Source organism: Malania oleifera, chromosome 3 (assembly GCF_029873635.1).
Source record: "Malania oleifera isolate guangnan ecotype guangnan chromosome 3, ASM2987363v1, whole genome shotgun sequence".
Taxonomy (NCBI): domain Eukaryota; kingdom Viridiplantae; phylum Streptophyta; class Magnoliopsida; order Santalales; family Ximeniaceae; genus Malania; species Malania oleifera.
In genome coordinates this window covers 110,862,751-110,878,178 of record NC_080419.1, presented here as the reverse complement: position 1 = coordinate 110,878,178, position 15,428 = coordinate 110,862,751, and the positions used below count along the sequence as shown (strand labels likewise).

Genomic DNA, 15,428 nt, shown 5'->3' with positions numbered 1-15,428 from the left:
TATAGCTATCCAATATCCATAAATATTTCAAAAAAGCTTTTGTATATCTATGAATATTCCAACAATGCACCAATAATTACCCATAAATATTTAAAAAATACTGCATAACCACCCATAATTAATTTAAAATAATATATAAAAATATAATTATTTAAAAAACTTTAAAAATTATTTATTTATTAATTTATTTTATTATATTTTTCACTAAAAAAAAACAGTGAAACATTGTGTCATAATAATATTTTGCGTTTATATTTGTATTATATAGTTTAGACTAAATATAAATTTTTTATAAATAATTTTAAATATTTACACTTAAATATTTGTAAATTAAATTATGATTATAAAAATTAAAATATATATTAAAATTAATTAAGAATTATAGAAATAATTTATTTAAAAAAAAAACACAAATTCGAAGAACAAATGCTGTCACCGGAAGTGCGCTGTAATTTCAATAAGTAGAGATTCCACGATCCTCACCATCCCCACTCCGTCGCGGCCGTGGATCTCGTCACGCACCGGCGGCACTGCCGTTTCTCTTCGAGCCTTCAAGGTACTCTCTCTCTCTCTCTCTCTCTCGTCTCACGCACACTCTCTCACACTCACACACACTGTCTCTATACACGCATGTGGGTCGTCAGGTCGAGGCAGATGAAGCAGGAGGAGGGGGTGGGAGATTAGGGTTTGAGGGTAGCCGTCGCCATCTCTCTGCAACAACCTGACTTACATTCCCCGTCGGATTCCTTCTCTTCTTCTCCGGGCTTCTCGGCGTGGGGGCTTTTGCATCCCCGGAGTATGCCCTAGCAAAATTTTCTTGATAAGAGAATTCTATGAGAAAAAAAAAGAATGAAAGAATTGAGGACAACAAAGAAAGGAAAATAAAAACAAGGAGAACTAGATATCCTCCTGTTGCAAAAAGAATTCAGCTAGAGAAATACAAGACATTGCTAATAAAACAAAGCCAACTAGTCTTACAGAGGTTGTTGCTGTAACTCTTACTGAGGTGCAAATCGAAAGACGTCATTTGCTGAATACTACTCGAAAGCAAGTTAATAGAAGTGGTCACACCCTTAAGAATTTTGGCATATCTTGCCAACCGGATACACCAAATGGTAGCAAGAACAGTTCAACAGCACAAAGCCTTCCTCTCCTTTCCCTTACATAATCTCCTAAACATAATATTCTGGAAATCCTTCAAAGAAGAGGGGCAAACCCATTTTTCTCCATAAATGACAAACAAATTATTCTAAAGAACCCTAGTGAAGGTACAATGTAAAAACGAATGTGAGCAAGTGATGCAAAACAATATTGGGGAATGATTACCAAGAGAGAAATTGGAAGAGAAATAGAGAGAGGAAAGGGGAAGAAGAAGAAGAAGAAAAAAAGAAAAAGCAAAAGAAGACACAAATGGGGAAAACTCAGCTTAACTTATCACTTCAATTTCACAAAAAACTACCTCTTACTTAGCTTTCACTCTCAATTTATATTAAAGCTTAAAAATACAAGAAATTAAAAAAGACCTTTAAAAGACATATCTGTTACAAACAAACCCCAAAATATACGTAAGTCTACTTCAAATTAAACTAAGCAGCCTTTATAACTACTAGTTAACTCTACAATTTGCGCTTATGATCAACTGACCCTATTATTTTAAATTAGTCTCCAAATTTGATCAAAATGATCCATCCAATTACCCACTTCCCGTGGCCACAAATTTTGAAGCACAAGAGTGTCAAAAGATACAATTGATGAAGATAAACTATGACTTTGCAAAACTGGATGCCCAGTGGAGATTGCAGAACTGTCTGTGGCAGTGAGAAATAAAACATGCTCATTGTGTTGGTGGCATCAAGACGCCATAGTACAATCTCAACAAACAGAATGCAGATATTTTGTTTAGGTTCAGATGCAACACTATTTGCTATTTTGTCAGCTGGTTCTTCGGGATCATTAACGTGGTCTTGAATGTTAATCTCATAAGTCACAGTATCTTTCTCTAACTGTGAAACTTGAGAATCTCTTCTATAAAAAGCTTGAGAATCAATGTTGGATTTTGAAGTTCGGTGAAGGTGAGCAAGACGGTCATTGATTGTGATTTGTGCTTGATGCATTAATGGTTCATAATAATCAAGTTAACTTTGATCTTCTTGAGGCATTATTTCCTTTATATGTAGGTTAGACTAATGAGTTTGATATTGAGACTTGAGATGGGGAGGAAGAATTCCTTAGTGGCATGCATGGATGTTAATCAGTCAAACAAATAGCATTGAAAAAATCATGGCCTTCCTTCCAATTCTAAATTCATTCCCACAAAAGGAAACTCATTGGCATATCAAAGAATTCCGGAAGTAATGTTATTTTTTAATTGAACTGAGGTTAGAGAAAAGCTCTTTTAAAGAAAGGGAGAAAGCAAATCAAGTTTGCTAGAAGAGGATTGAAATTTCAATTTTTTTTTAGAAATCAAAAAATGAAAAAATGAAGAAAAGTGAAATTGGAACCTAGATGCTAGTCAAGCAAGTGGATTCTTTTTTTTTTTTTTTTTTTAGATTTTTTTTGGGACTTTAGAGAAATTTATTGACGTGGCAGAAGGTGGTATCTTACTTATGAGGTGATGCAGCTTGAAGTTGTGTGGTTTGGGTATTGTGAAAGAAAAGATGAAGGCTTGGTTTGTTTTGTAAGAAGATGCACTGGATAATTTTTTTTTTTTTTAAATTTTTATTAGGCTTTCAAATGAGGAAGTGGGCTTGAGTAGGTTAAAGAAAGGGAAGGATCCAAATAAGAGGACTAGACTATGTTGGATTGTGTGGGAAACTAACACAAAGGTGAGGGAGGGAAAAACAAAGGTTTGGTTTAGAGCTTCACTTGCAGCAGCCAGCGAATAAGCTGCCATGGTAATCGGTTGGTGATGATCTTCTTGAAGGTGGTAGATTGAGGGATGGGGATTTCGGTGGTATTGGTGGTGGTGGTGGTGATTGCGGTGCAAGGGGAAAATACCATGGGGATTTTGGTGGGCCGTTGATTGGGGAATTTTTTGTTTGCGCATGGGAGTGCACACTGATGCATGAGGATGGGCATTTTATTTCTATCTTTTCATCTAGGTTAATTTATTTAGGCAATATCCTTCATTTTCTAGGATATTCTTCTAAGGTTCTAGGATATGTCGGATATCACTATTTTAGTTTATTTAGGTTTATTGCATGACTGTAAAAAAGGTTGCTATGAATTAGTTTTATAGAGATTTGAATGGACAATTAAAGTTGTTGGGGACTGGTTTTGCATAAAATGATATCAAAGCACAATGATGTAGGACAGCATCATGGAATTACAGCCAAGAGAGAATTTGGGAGAGATATAAGAGAGGAGAGGGGAAGAAGGAGAAGGAAGAGAAAGGAGGAGATACAAATTTTTTTTTTGGGGGGGGGGGGGGGCGGAACCCGCTTCACTTTCAACTCAAACTCATCATAAAACTGACTCATACATAAGAAGGCCTAAAATTAAAGAAATTACGCATACGCCTAAAGATACATGAAATTACAAAGAACCCTTAAAATAAGCATATATTTCAAATAAATCCCCCAATTAACATAAGCCTAATTAAGTATACTAAATGGCTGGCTGGAATCTAATAACTCCTCAATTATTTTCTTCTTAATCGGCCTCTAATTAGGATTCATCAATTGCCCTTCTTTTTATCCTGCATCAAATCCTTGAAAAAAATTCGACTCGAATTTTGAATTGTTGGAGGATTATTCAGTTAAAAATTCACAAAATGCAGCAAAATCTGATTCTTGTTATTGGCAGTGACAAATTGACACTCTAAAGCACTGATGGGTCCAATTTCTAGCTTTTCATATCAAAATATCGCTCTTGCTTGCAAAATATCATGTCCGGAATCAAGATATCAATCTGTAAATCAAAATCTCAGGGGAAAACAACAGATTCTCATGGCTGGAATCAATTTGTCACGATTGTGGAAGTTGCAGGATATTGTGGCAGTTTTCTCATGCATGTCACTGGTACATGAGTTGTTGGTTGCAACTTTTTGGCAATGAAATTTATGGTGAAGGTTGATCAATGGATGGTGATTATTGCAATGGTGGTGGTGGTGTGATAAGAAAAGCATAGGAAATTAAGGGGTTTTGAAGGGCCATAGGCTGGTAAGTTCTCTATCGGCTCGTGGGATCACACTCATGGTCAGATGACCATGAAATTTTGAGGAAGGGCTATTTAGTAGTCTCTTTTTCAGTTGTGGTGGTGGTGTTGTGAAAATCTACCAGGAAAGTGGTGTTTGAAATAGTAGTGGCACAATAGAAATTTTGGCAGGAAATAGTAGTTATTTCCTCTTATCTAGTTCAAAGTGGGTAATAATAAGGGAGTTTGATTTTGGGAAGATGTTTGGGGGGGGGGGGGGGGGGAGACTTCGTTGAATATGAAGATTCCTTGTCTTTATAAGCTTTCATCACTTCATAATGCTCCTATTAGCTCCTTTATTTCTTCTGATGCTTGGGGGGGGGGGGGGTCCTTCCTTATGCGATTTCCATTCTTTTAAGAATCTCAATGGAAGAGAGGTCGATGAACTCACTATCCTTATTCCTTGTTGGATCAACACACATCCTTTTCTAGTGAGGATGAGAAAGTATGGGAGAGGGAGTCTTCAGGTATATTTACTTCCAAATCTTTCCTATCTCGCCTTTTTAAAGCCCATACCCTTGATCTTTTTCCTTGGAATCCCTTACTTTGGAGGGCTAAGGTGCTGAGGAATATTCAAGCTTTTATCTGAACCGTGATTTTGGGAAGGATTAACATGCACGATTTGCTTCAGAGGAGAAGACCCTATAAGGCTATGAGTCCTGATATGTGCTTCGTGTGTTGTGAAAGCAACAAATGGAATGCCATCTTTTTGTGCATTGCAAGGTGGCATTGCAACTTTGGAATGCCTTTTTTTTTCTTTAGCGTGGGAATCTAGTTAATTTCAAAAGTTTTGTAAAGAATAGAAATGGGAGAGCTCTTTTCTGTGCAGCTGATTTATTCTTTGGACCTCGTGGGTAGAGAGGAACATTAGTATTTTAAGAATTTGATCAACTTGTTCACGACTTTTGTGGGATAAAGTGACTTTCCTAGCCTCTATATGGGTGCACTCCTTGGGTTTCATGGGGGGTTTTCTTCTGGACGACCTCATTAGAGATTGTAGGGCAGCACTCTTGTAATGGCTTTTTTATATGTTTTTTTTTTTGTTTTTTTTGTTCCTTTTTTGTACTTTCCTTGCTGATTACAGTTTTTCTTCTGTTTTCCTAGTTGGCTGGGGAAGATTTCTTGTCCTCTTAATCACGCACTCCAATTTTCATGTTTAATAAAATTGTCTTAAACCAAAGTAATGGGGGGCAATATGGTGTCAAAACCTTAACCATTACATTATATATTTATATTATTATGACGCAATAATATTATTACTTTCATATTTATTCATTGCTATTACAAGTATGATTCTTCTCCACGCTTAGGGTAGGGGAGTTATCAATAGTTTGCATGTGGGAAGGGAGGAAGTGGAGATCTCTCATCTGCGGTTTGCTGATGACATCCTGCTCCTTAAGGACAATTATGCTAAATTTCAAAAAGTTTTTTTGTTGCTAAATTTTTTTGAGCAAATCTCGGGCCTTAAGATTGACATGTCCAAGAGTGGGAATGGAAGGCATCAATATAGGGGAGAGAGCTCTTCATAATTTCATTTTGGTAGCAGGTTGTGTATCCCTTGAGTGGTCCCTATCCTATCTTGGTCTTCCTTTGGTAGGGAACCCAAACTCTGAAGTATTTTGGGATCCTGTGGTAGATGAGGTGGCTTGGAGGTTGGAGAGTTGGAAGGTAGCTTAGTTCTCTCTTGGGAGTTGAGGCACTTCAATAAATGCCTCACTCTCTAACATTCCTATTTATAATCTCTCCCTATTTAGGATTCCCTCGGTAGTTGCCAACTTGCGAGAGGCCGATGCGTGATTTCCTTTGATCGAATTTTGGGGAGGGTAGGAGAGACCACCTAGTTAGCCGGGATGTGGTTAACAACCCTAAGTTTGAGGGAGTTTGGGCAATGTGGTATCCAAAAATGTCTCCCTTGGAGGAAAATGGCTTGGGTGGTTCCTTTTGGAAGTTGACTCCTTATGGAATAAGGTGATTAAGAGCAAGTATGGGATTAAACAGAACGGGTGGTGGGCGAGAGGCAGTGGCATTGCCTCTCGTTTGCCCATGGAATATTGTGTCCCAAGTAGATTGTCTTTTCTGTCCTCTTTTCCGGTTTAAAGTGGGTAATGGCAAAAATATATGCTTTTGGGAGGATATGTGGGTGGGGTAGTTTTTGCTTGAGTTGAAATTTCCTCATTTATTCAAGCTTTCTTGGTTTCATAATACTTTTATTTGCTCCTTCATGTGCTCCTTCCCATTAGCTCCTTCATTTCTTTTGAGAGGGGTCATCCTTAGGACATCCATTTTTTTAGGAATCTTAATGAAACATAGGTCGAAGAGCTCACTGCCTTCTTGCTTTCTTGGAGCATCGTGTTCCTACCATTCATGAGGACAAAAGAGTGTGGGAGGGTGATCCCTTGGGTACATACGCTTCTAAATCCTTCCTATCCCACCTTTTCAAACCTCCCTCCCCCAACTTTTTTCTTTGGAACCACATTCTTTGGAGGGCTAAGGTCCTTAGGACGATTCTAGCTTTTGGTTGGATTGTGATATTGGAAAGGATTAACATGCATGATTTTCTTAGGAGGAGTAGGCCCCATAAAGATTTCAGTCCTAACATGTGCTTCATGTGTTATGTAAGCAATGGAACAAATACCCATCTTTTTGTGCATTGCAAGGTAGGATTGGAGCCCTAGAATGCCCTTTTCTCTCCTTCGAGGGAATAGTGGGTGGACCTGAGAAAGGTGGGAGACTTGTTATTGGTCAACTTCTGCGAAATAATAGAAATGGAAGATCTCTTTGGCTTGCAGTTGTCTTCGCCATCCTTTGGACCTTGTGGATTGAGAGTAATGCTAGGATTTTTTTAAAGGTTGCTCAACTTGTTTATGGTTACTTTGGGATAGAGTGACTTTCCTTGCATTCGTTTGGGTGCACTCTCTTGGTTTTTTATTTTTATTTTTAGGGGATTACTGCTGTCTGATCTCATGAGAGTTGCACTCTTGTAATTAGTACCTATGTTGTTGTTCCTAGTTCCTTAAGTAGCTTATAGGATTTTTTTTTTTTTTTTTTTTTTGTATCTTTTGTTATCATGGGAGGACTCCTTGTCCTCAATTTTATACTTTGTTTATTGCTTTAATAAAATTGTCTTTTATCCAGAAAAATGTAATAGTATATTATGGGGTCATTAATGTACAACCAGCCAAAAAAATGGGGGCAATTTCGGCTTAAAAATAAGATTCCTATGGAACTTACATGTGGTGCATAGGAATGAGATTTCTATATTCTGTGTGAATTCTTTATTTCTATGGAATGTGAGATTAAGGCACATAATATTCTTGCACCAAAGTAAATGGGAATGTGTCACAAGCCAAGCTTGTTCAAGGCCTTATGCTTGCTTGTGGCCATTGGTCTTTTCCTTATGTTGTTTGTCTTAGCTGGTCTTCTGCACATTGTGTGAGTAACCTTCTTATGAATGATAGTATAGGGTTTATTGTTTGAGTAGAGTAATGTCTTAGAGAAAAAGGGGAGTATGACTCTTCAGTCGAAATGATGTTTCCTAGTGCTAAAGCTAGATTCATATAGAAAGCTCTTTAGGGGAGGGTGAGTATTTATCAATAATTGTAAAACACACTAGCAATTGTAAATGTGTTTAGCCTGTTTCCCTCACTAAATTCATGTTGCATACAGAGGTGTAATGAGATGAATTGAGCGCTTTCATGTTTACGACATGACCATTTTTGTTTCTTTCTTGCTTTGTGGTGGATTCTTGTGAATGTGGTGAATTGTGATTTACTTTTGGCTAATCAGTTAAGCTTGTGTGCTGCGCTCAACCCTTTATTTGATGTGAAGTGTTCGATTTGTGATAACTGGTAGAGTGCTGGCTTATTGCTTTGTGATTTGCCTTCATATTGTATTTTTATGTGAAGCATCGGTAAGAGAACCAACCACTTTTGCAGAGAGGTTCGATTTGTTTAAGTCACAACTCAAAACCATCAACCATGTGTTCGAGGTGGCCCAACTTTCATACCATGTTGATGTATTGAAGGGATCCCAAAAACAACGACAAGGTTCTATTGATGTATTGTAGGAAGATTTCTGTGGTACGATGGAAGCTCTGCAACATAAGGTGGGTAAGCTTACCGTTGAGGTGAATCCTACTACTCGTACTCTTGGGAATGTCAATTCTATGAGGGTAGAATTGGAAGAGCAATCGTATGCGAACTAAAAGCATTTGGTGGTGCCCATGATGCTAAAGTTGAAGAACTTCTTATTTGGCAAGGAAAAATACTTTTGTGCAGGTAGGGCCGACTCAGAGAAGGCGAAAGTATTCATGGCTACTATGTATATACTTGAGTAGGGATGCCAAGCTGTGGAGGAGTGCTAAGTAAGATGAGATTTAGAATTGTTGATGTAGAATTGGTTTTGAGGAGCGATGTTAAAGTTTTGTTTTTTTTTTTTTTTGTTTTTTTTCTTTTTCTTTTTGAGAATGTTGAGTACAATGCACGACAAAAATTATGAGACCTTAAACACATTGAGGTAGTAAGAGAATGTGTGAAATAGTTATTTGCTTTGATGTTGGATATCCAGGACATGTTATAGAAGGAAAAAAGCTGTTCTTCCTTCAAGGTTTGAAACAGTGGGCAAGGGTACAATTGCATGGGTAAAGGGTTCAAGACTTGTGTGTTGCTCAAATTGCCACATGCTTAACTAGTAATGCTGGAGTTCCTATATTCAAGGAGAGTGGCTTATTAGGTGGAAACAACATAAAATATTTCAAGAAGGGCAAACTCAAGAGTGGGGGAGTTGACTCCACCCAAAGGTGCCTAAGCTTAAGGGTTAAATGTATGTTTGTGGGTTTATGAATCAACCATGCTATGTTAGAATCTAGGGCTACCCATAATTTTGTCTCATGAAGAGAAGCAACTCCATTCGAAGCTAGACAAAGACATAGCCAAGTAGGTGATTGTAAAGCTTGCTCTGGGAGGGATATGCAAAACCTCACTGCCTTGTGAATGATTTCCGAGTGAGATATTTGGGATGGAATTCTTGCAAGAATATAGGGAGGTTCGAATGCCATTCATGGGATCTCTTTGTCTAATGAGTGACTACTTTTACATGATTAAAGCTTTGGCGAGGAAAGGAGACAATGAAAAGCTCCTCTTTGCCATGCTACTCAAAAAGGAATTTAGAAGGGGTAACATACATATCTTACTTTGTTGGCTATGGATGAAGATGTAACACGAGTTGGTGCCTACTGTCATCGAAGTTGTGTTAAAAAGGAGTACCAAGTGATGCTAGATAAGCTACAGACAACTTGCCTCTACCATGAGGTGTGGAGGACGAGATCGAGTTGTTACAAGGGTTGAACCCTCTTGCTATATTGGATTGTGCCTCCAAAGGTAAGAGAATTATGGAAGTAGCTTGATGAATTATTGGAAGTCAGTTTAAGTGGGTTATAGACGACCTTCTAAAGCACCACTTGTAGCACGATTATGTGTAGATTTTCGCATGCTCAACAAAAGTTATCATGCAAAACAAGTATCCTATTCTAGTGATTGTTGATTTGTTGGATGAGCTAAGTCATGCTAAGTTCTTCACCAAACTCGAGTAGTGGTCATTCTAATATCAAATGAAGATAGTAGAACATGTTGAGTGGAAGACCACTTGCGTGATGCAGTAAGGTTCATGAATGAGCTTGCAACGTTGTGCATGTTGATGACTTCGGTGTTTTATGACTGCCTCTATAAGTTTGTCATGGTATATCTTGATGATGTTGTTGTCTATAGTTCTATTTTGGAAGAACATCAAAAGCATTTGGGAAGGTGTTTGATAGGCTAAAGGAGAACAACCTATATGTAAAGAAGGAGAAATGCTCTTTTGCTTAGGTGAATGTCGAATTCCTTGGCCATTGAACAAGAGTGCACTCAGATGGATATGGAGAAAATTAGAGCTATTTAAGATAAGATCCTTACGGCAGTTGAGGAGTTGCTTTTAGACTCTACACCTACTATTGCTAGTTTGTTGAGGGGAGCTCGAGGTGGATTGCCCTTTTATTCGGCTTGCTGAAGGGTCAGGGGGTAAACTTGATGCAGGAGTGCAAGTGAGCCTTTGACAACTTTAAGGAGGCCATAATGAAATATTTCATATTTGCTCTTCCGGATTTCATGACATATGCATCAAAGTTTGCGCTCAGTGTAAAATTTGTGCAAAAAATTTGTGTGGTGGCTAGGGTTTTCTTGAAGAAAAGGATGGTGGTGATGAAGATTTACTAAGGGATGGTCGTTCTTGGAGCCAGGTGGTGTTGGCATAGAAGAGTGGGATTTGTGATGAATGTGGTTGCATGATGTAGATGTAACGTCAACAAGCTATGTTACATCAACAAGCGATGCAACATCAACAAAGAATGTAGCAGATGCAACGGTAGGTGACGTAGCAAACACATAAACATAAGAAGCAACAAATGCAAGTGAAGCATCAGGTACAAGTGCAACTGCAGTTTGATTGTTTGTCTATGGGGAATTGTATGGGGGCTATGGATCAGATGGTAGAGGCAACTAGGGTTTGTTGGGGGATGGGTGTGCTGTGAAGGTGGGAAGGAGTGGGTTGGGTTGTCTGACCATCAATTTGGATTTGGGCCATATTTGGGTTCGGACTTGAACCTGAGTAAATGGGCCAAAAGCCCAAATGTTTTTAGTGGTGATTTGGCATAACTTCCAACCAATGGAATTTGAGTAAAGCTAGTGGTCTTTTGAAACTCATATTGGGCTTCCTGGTCCAACCCCAAATTCTAATTATCACAAAGAGGGCAATGGGCTCACTATAAAGCTTGGTATTGTCAATTCTCATACAGAGATGGGTTCTTCCCTTTCTCATAATAGATTTAAGGCACTGTTATTGGAAAGGGTTTTCAAGCCTTCCACTACACAACACAAGGGAATCGACAGTGTGGATCAAGAAGGACAACCTCCAACTAGATAGTGGCGACTAACAACTCAGTTTGTCTCAAGAAATTAATTGGTGATCCTATGCTTTTGGATTAGGAGGGTTGCTGTCAAGATAAGGTCTTGATTAAGTAGATTCCCTTGGTGTTAATTTCAGGAGGGCTTGCACTAGGGTTCATGAAGGTGATACAGGTAACAAATAGAGGTTAGTTGTTAAGGAGGGGGATGATTAGTAAAAAGGAGGAATTTAGAGAAGGTTTATGTTCGCTGGGTGAGCGGACAAGTTAATTCTTCTAAGAAAACTAGGAAAAATGTAATAAATAGTGTTGAAAGCACTTCATGTGTGATAAAGTCTTAGAGCTTTTAAAAGGGAGATGCAAATGAGAGGAGAATCAAGGGTAAGGAAAAGGACATATAGGGTGATGCGTTGGAAAATGATAGTGATAATTACTTGGCGGATGAGGGTGGTTTGCTTTTGGATAATACTTGACATCAGTGTGGTTATGTTCCTTGAGCATCTGATTTACTTAGGGTTTATATGTGGCTCCTTCTTTGATGGAAGGTTTAGAGGGCATTTTTGTAATTGAGGTAGATGGTTTGAGTAAGTAGCAACAGTGTAAGGAAGGAATTTTGCCTACTTGTTGAGGTTGATTAGAAAGACTTAAAAGCTCAACAATTAATGGATGGGATGGGTTTGTGGTTTTCAATCCTGGAGTAATGGGGTTTTCTTGGACCAAGACAAGAGAAAATTGAAGAAGGGGCAGCATGAACAACTTGAAGTGCTTGGTGTGCTATGAGGGCAAGGGCCTAAAGAGAGGACTTTTTATGTGACTTGCTGGTTAGGCCTTTTATTTTATTGTTTTATATTATTATTATTTTATTTATATATTTATTTTTGATGGATTGATTGTTCTTCTTATCATTGTAATCTCTTTTTTCTCTCGTAATAAATCTCTTTTAGTATAAAAAAGTATGCCCTTAGTGGAGTCTTATTACAAGAGGGGCATTCTAGTGCACACAAGAGCTAGAAGTTTAATGAAAAGAAACAAAAGTATACAACTCAAGAGAAGGTGAAGTTAGTAGTAATTCATTGTCTTTTGAGTGGGGCGACATTACTTGCTTGGATTGAAGTTTGTGGTGAATGTCAATCCCTTATTTACACGACCTAAGTTATCCCCCAAGTAGGCTTGTTGGCAAAAATTTCTAGATTAATTTGATTTCTTCAAGTACAAGGCTGGGCGAATGAACACTATTGTAGATGCATTTGAGCAAGAAGGCCAAGCTTGCGACCTCTAATTAAAATTAATTGTAACCATGACAATGCGGTAGTGAATTTGATTTCTTCAAGTACAAGGCTGGGCGAATGAACACTATTGTAGTTGCATTTGAGCAAGAAGGCCAAGCTTGCGACCTCCAATTAAAATTAATTGTAACCATGACAATGCGGGAGTGCATTGAAGAAAACCTTGTCAAAACTCAATGGCCCAAAACCTAGTGAAGTTGGTAGAAGAGGGCAAAGCGCAAGCGTTTTGCTGAAGGATGGCATACTGTAGTAACTAATTCTTTCCTCAAGCTAGTGACCGTAGGAAGACATTGTAGGAGTGTCATGACACCATGTGGGCAAGCCACTCCCTTGACTTTGGCATTGTTGAAGCATAGGTACTACTTGCCAACATGCGAGATAAGGTGGTTGAATATGCCTAGATTTGCTGTCCTTTCCGGCAAGACAAGGTTAAGCAGTAGAAGATTGCGGGGCTGTTAGATTCCCTTTTAATACGAGCGAGACTATGGAAGAGTGTCTTAACTTCATAAGCAACTTGCTTAGAGTTAGCAACATGGGATTTATACTTGTGATCATAGATGGGTTTTTGATGTATGGTTTTTTTATACCAGCATAGGAGCTTGCATCTTATAAAGCTACCACTTGGTATATGGAGAGATTCAACGGCCTGCTAGAGGAGTACATGCATCATTTTGTTGATGCCAATAAGTATAATATGGTGCAGCTACTCGATGTGGCTCAATTTTGTTTCAATGTTAAAAAAAAACTCAACAATCAATAAGAGTCATTTTGAGCTTGTTACGGATGAGCGGCACAAAGGAATGAGTTCAAGGGTGTACATTTTCTCTAAAGAATGAAGACAAAATGCGGAGATTGTCCAAGCCTACCTATAGAAAGCAACAAGCAAATGAAGAAGTGGGCAGTTAAAGGACAAGACCATTGCACTTCAACATGGGAGACATGGTGCTTGTTAAGCTCCATTTAGAACAAAATAGGTCACTACAAGGTTGAGATAAGAGACTACTTTGCAAATATGAAGGTTGAGTCTCCATCTTCTCCAAAATCTAGAAGGCTTCTTGCAAGGTTGATCCTTTGAGGCTCCATCGTAGATGAAGGTGCATCCTAATGTTAGCTGCCTCAAGCCATTAAATGCTGACGTTGACTGCAGTTAATTGATCGGAGCAGCATTGAAGAACACACAGCGAGTGAACTTAAATAGATTCTTGCAGGGTTTGGCGATAGCGCACAAGCTCTCACCGAAGCAGAAGGGCCTCAGAGGTGAACAAATGAGCTGGATGTTGGATAAAGATTAAGAGTACTTAGCATGAAAGTTTACGAGAACGTTGACTGCAAGTGGGGAAGATTGTTATGAGCCAAGCTTGTTTAGGGCCTAATGCTTGCGTGCTACTGGTCTTGTGCACATTGGATGGGTAACCATCATGCATTAGGTTTATTCTGAGTAGAGTAACGCCTTAGAGGAAAAAAGGGGAGTATGACTCCTCAGTTATAGTGATGTATAGCTTTTATAAAAGTGATGAATCAATTAGTTCAATGAAATGCATTATTGTGCTCAAAACTTGCTATATTCATTTTATATTAAGTTCATATAAATCAATCCTTACTCTCAGTGCATATTAAATCCAGATCTCTATTCACTTCTCGTAGTAAAGTGTTGTATTTCAACTTTGTTGGTTAAACTTCAGAGTATATTTCCTGCATTTGCTCTGGTTATGGCTAATTTGTTGTTGCTTATCTGATTCTGTGCACTGAAGATTCAAATTTGTTGAATTGTGCAGCATCTCGTACAGCTTGAAGAACAGCTATATGCAGTAATGGGAGAAGTGGTAATGATTCATATATGCTTTGTCTTTCCATAGACCATTTGTTCTCTTCTTATACAATTAATGAAATCAATGGCTGTTTTTAAAATGTTTGTCATATTGTTGTCAGGATCACTAATTGTTGATATATTTTTATAGTAGCATAATAAATTTAGGCTCATACCCAATATGGTGTAGGGGCCTGGTGTACTTGGTGTTTGGTGTATGTTTTTTTTTTTTCCCCTAAATAATTGGGAGTTCAGACGTCCCATGAAGAAGGATTTTCTTATGGCTTGTTTGATAACTTTCAAAGTGCTGCAAACAGATTTTACCAAGTGATTTACATATTCTCTGTGTTTGATAACATATATTAAATACTTGAGAGAGGGGTTTAGAATATGAAGCTGGAAAGACTTGACTGTAAACTCTAGAACAAGTTTTCAAGTGTTCAGTGCCACTCAATATTTTCAGCTACTTAATTTGATTTTTTCAAATTTTGGAGGACTTGTTTTAGCCTTGGTTATGGTTTCTCCTTTCTCTATCTAACACATGTACTTTTATCATCATTTTTTTTTCAGCTACTTTTCAATTTTATCAAATTAAGTCAAAATATTTTATATCCTACCTAAATAATTGGGAATGTTTTGGGACATATTTTCATGTATCTCTCGCTGTTTATTGGTATGGTTAATGGATAAGGAAGGTATGAGAAGCATTAAAACATTTAGTGAAACCCTTAAGGACACTTTTGACACTTAGAGCAGCCTGCGTCTATTCCTTGTTCAGTAATCCGTTGACAAGGAGAGAATGAAGAGGACAGCTATAGAAGAAAACTAGAAGTAGAACAATGGATGAAACAGCGTGCTTAAGCTGTATTTGATTATGTGTTGTTGTTGTTCACTTGTTATTATTATTATTATTATTTTTCTTGGGGCGGGGTCTGTAAGATGTGATGCTATTATTGTTGTGATTTTCCTCGCATCTCTGGGATTATTTCTGCCAGAGGGTCACACACATTATATGTTGTGGTGCTGTCATCATTAGCATAAAGAGGCGTGAGAGAGTCAATTATGAAGGGATGTTCCTTATGAGTGGGTCAGAGCAGTTTCATCATTTAATTTTTAAAAGAGCTTGAACAATATCTGCCGTTCGAGCGGAGAGATCAAAGAGGTGATTAAAAAGGCTCCTGGCTTAATAAAACAGTATTAAGAC

The 15,428-nt window shown here is 38.0% G+C and overlaps 1 protein-coding gene across 1 annotated transcript in view; it reads left to right on the top strand.

Annotated features, from left to right (window-relative positions):
• The first annotated feature begins 429 nt into the window (after positions 1–429).
• LOC131152072 (uncharacterized) overlaps positions 430–15,428 on the top strand; it is a 73,362-nt gene continuing 58,363 nt past the window's right edge. The window contains exons 1-2 of the mRNA XM_058103676.1: positions 430–556; positions 14,193–14,240. Of these exons, the coding sequence (XP_057959659.1) occupies positions 14,229–14,240 (12 nt within the window). The 5' untranslated portion in view covers positions 430–556; positions 14,193–14,228. The remainder of the gene's footprint in view (positions 557–14,192; positions 14,241–15,428) is intronic.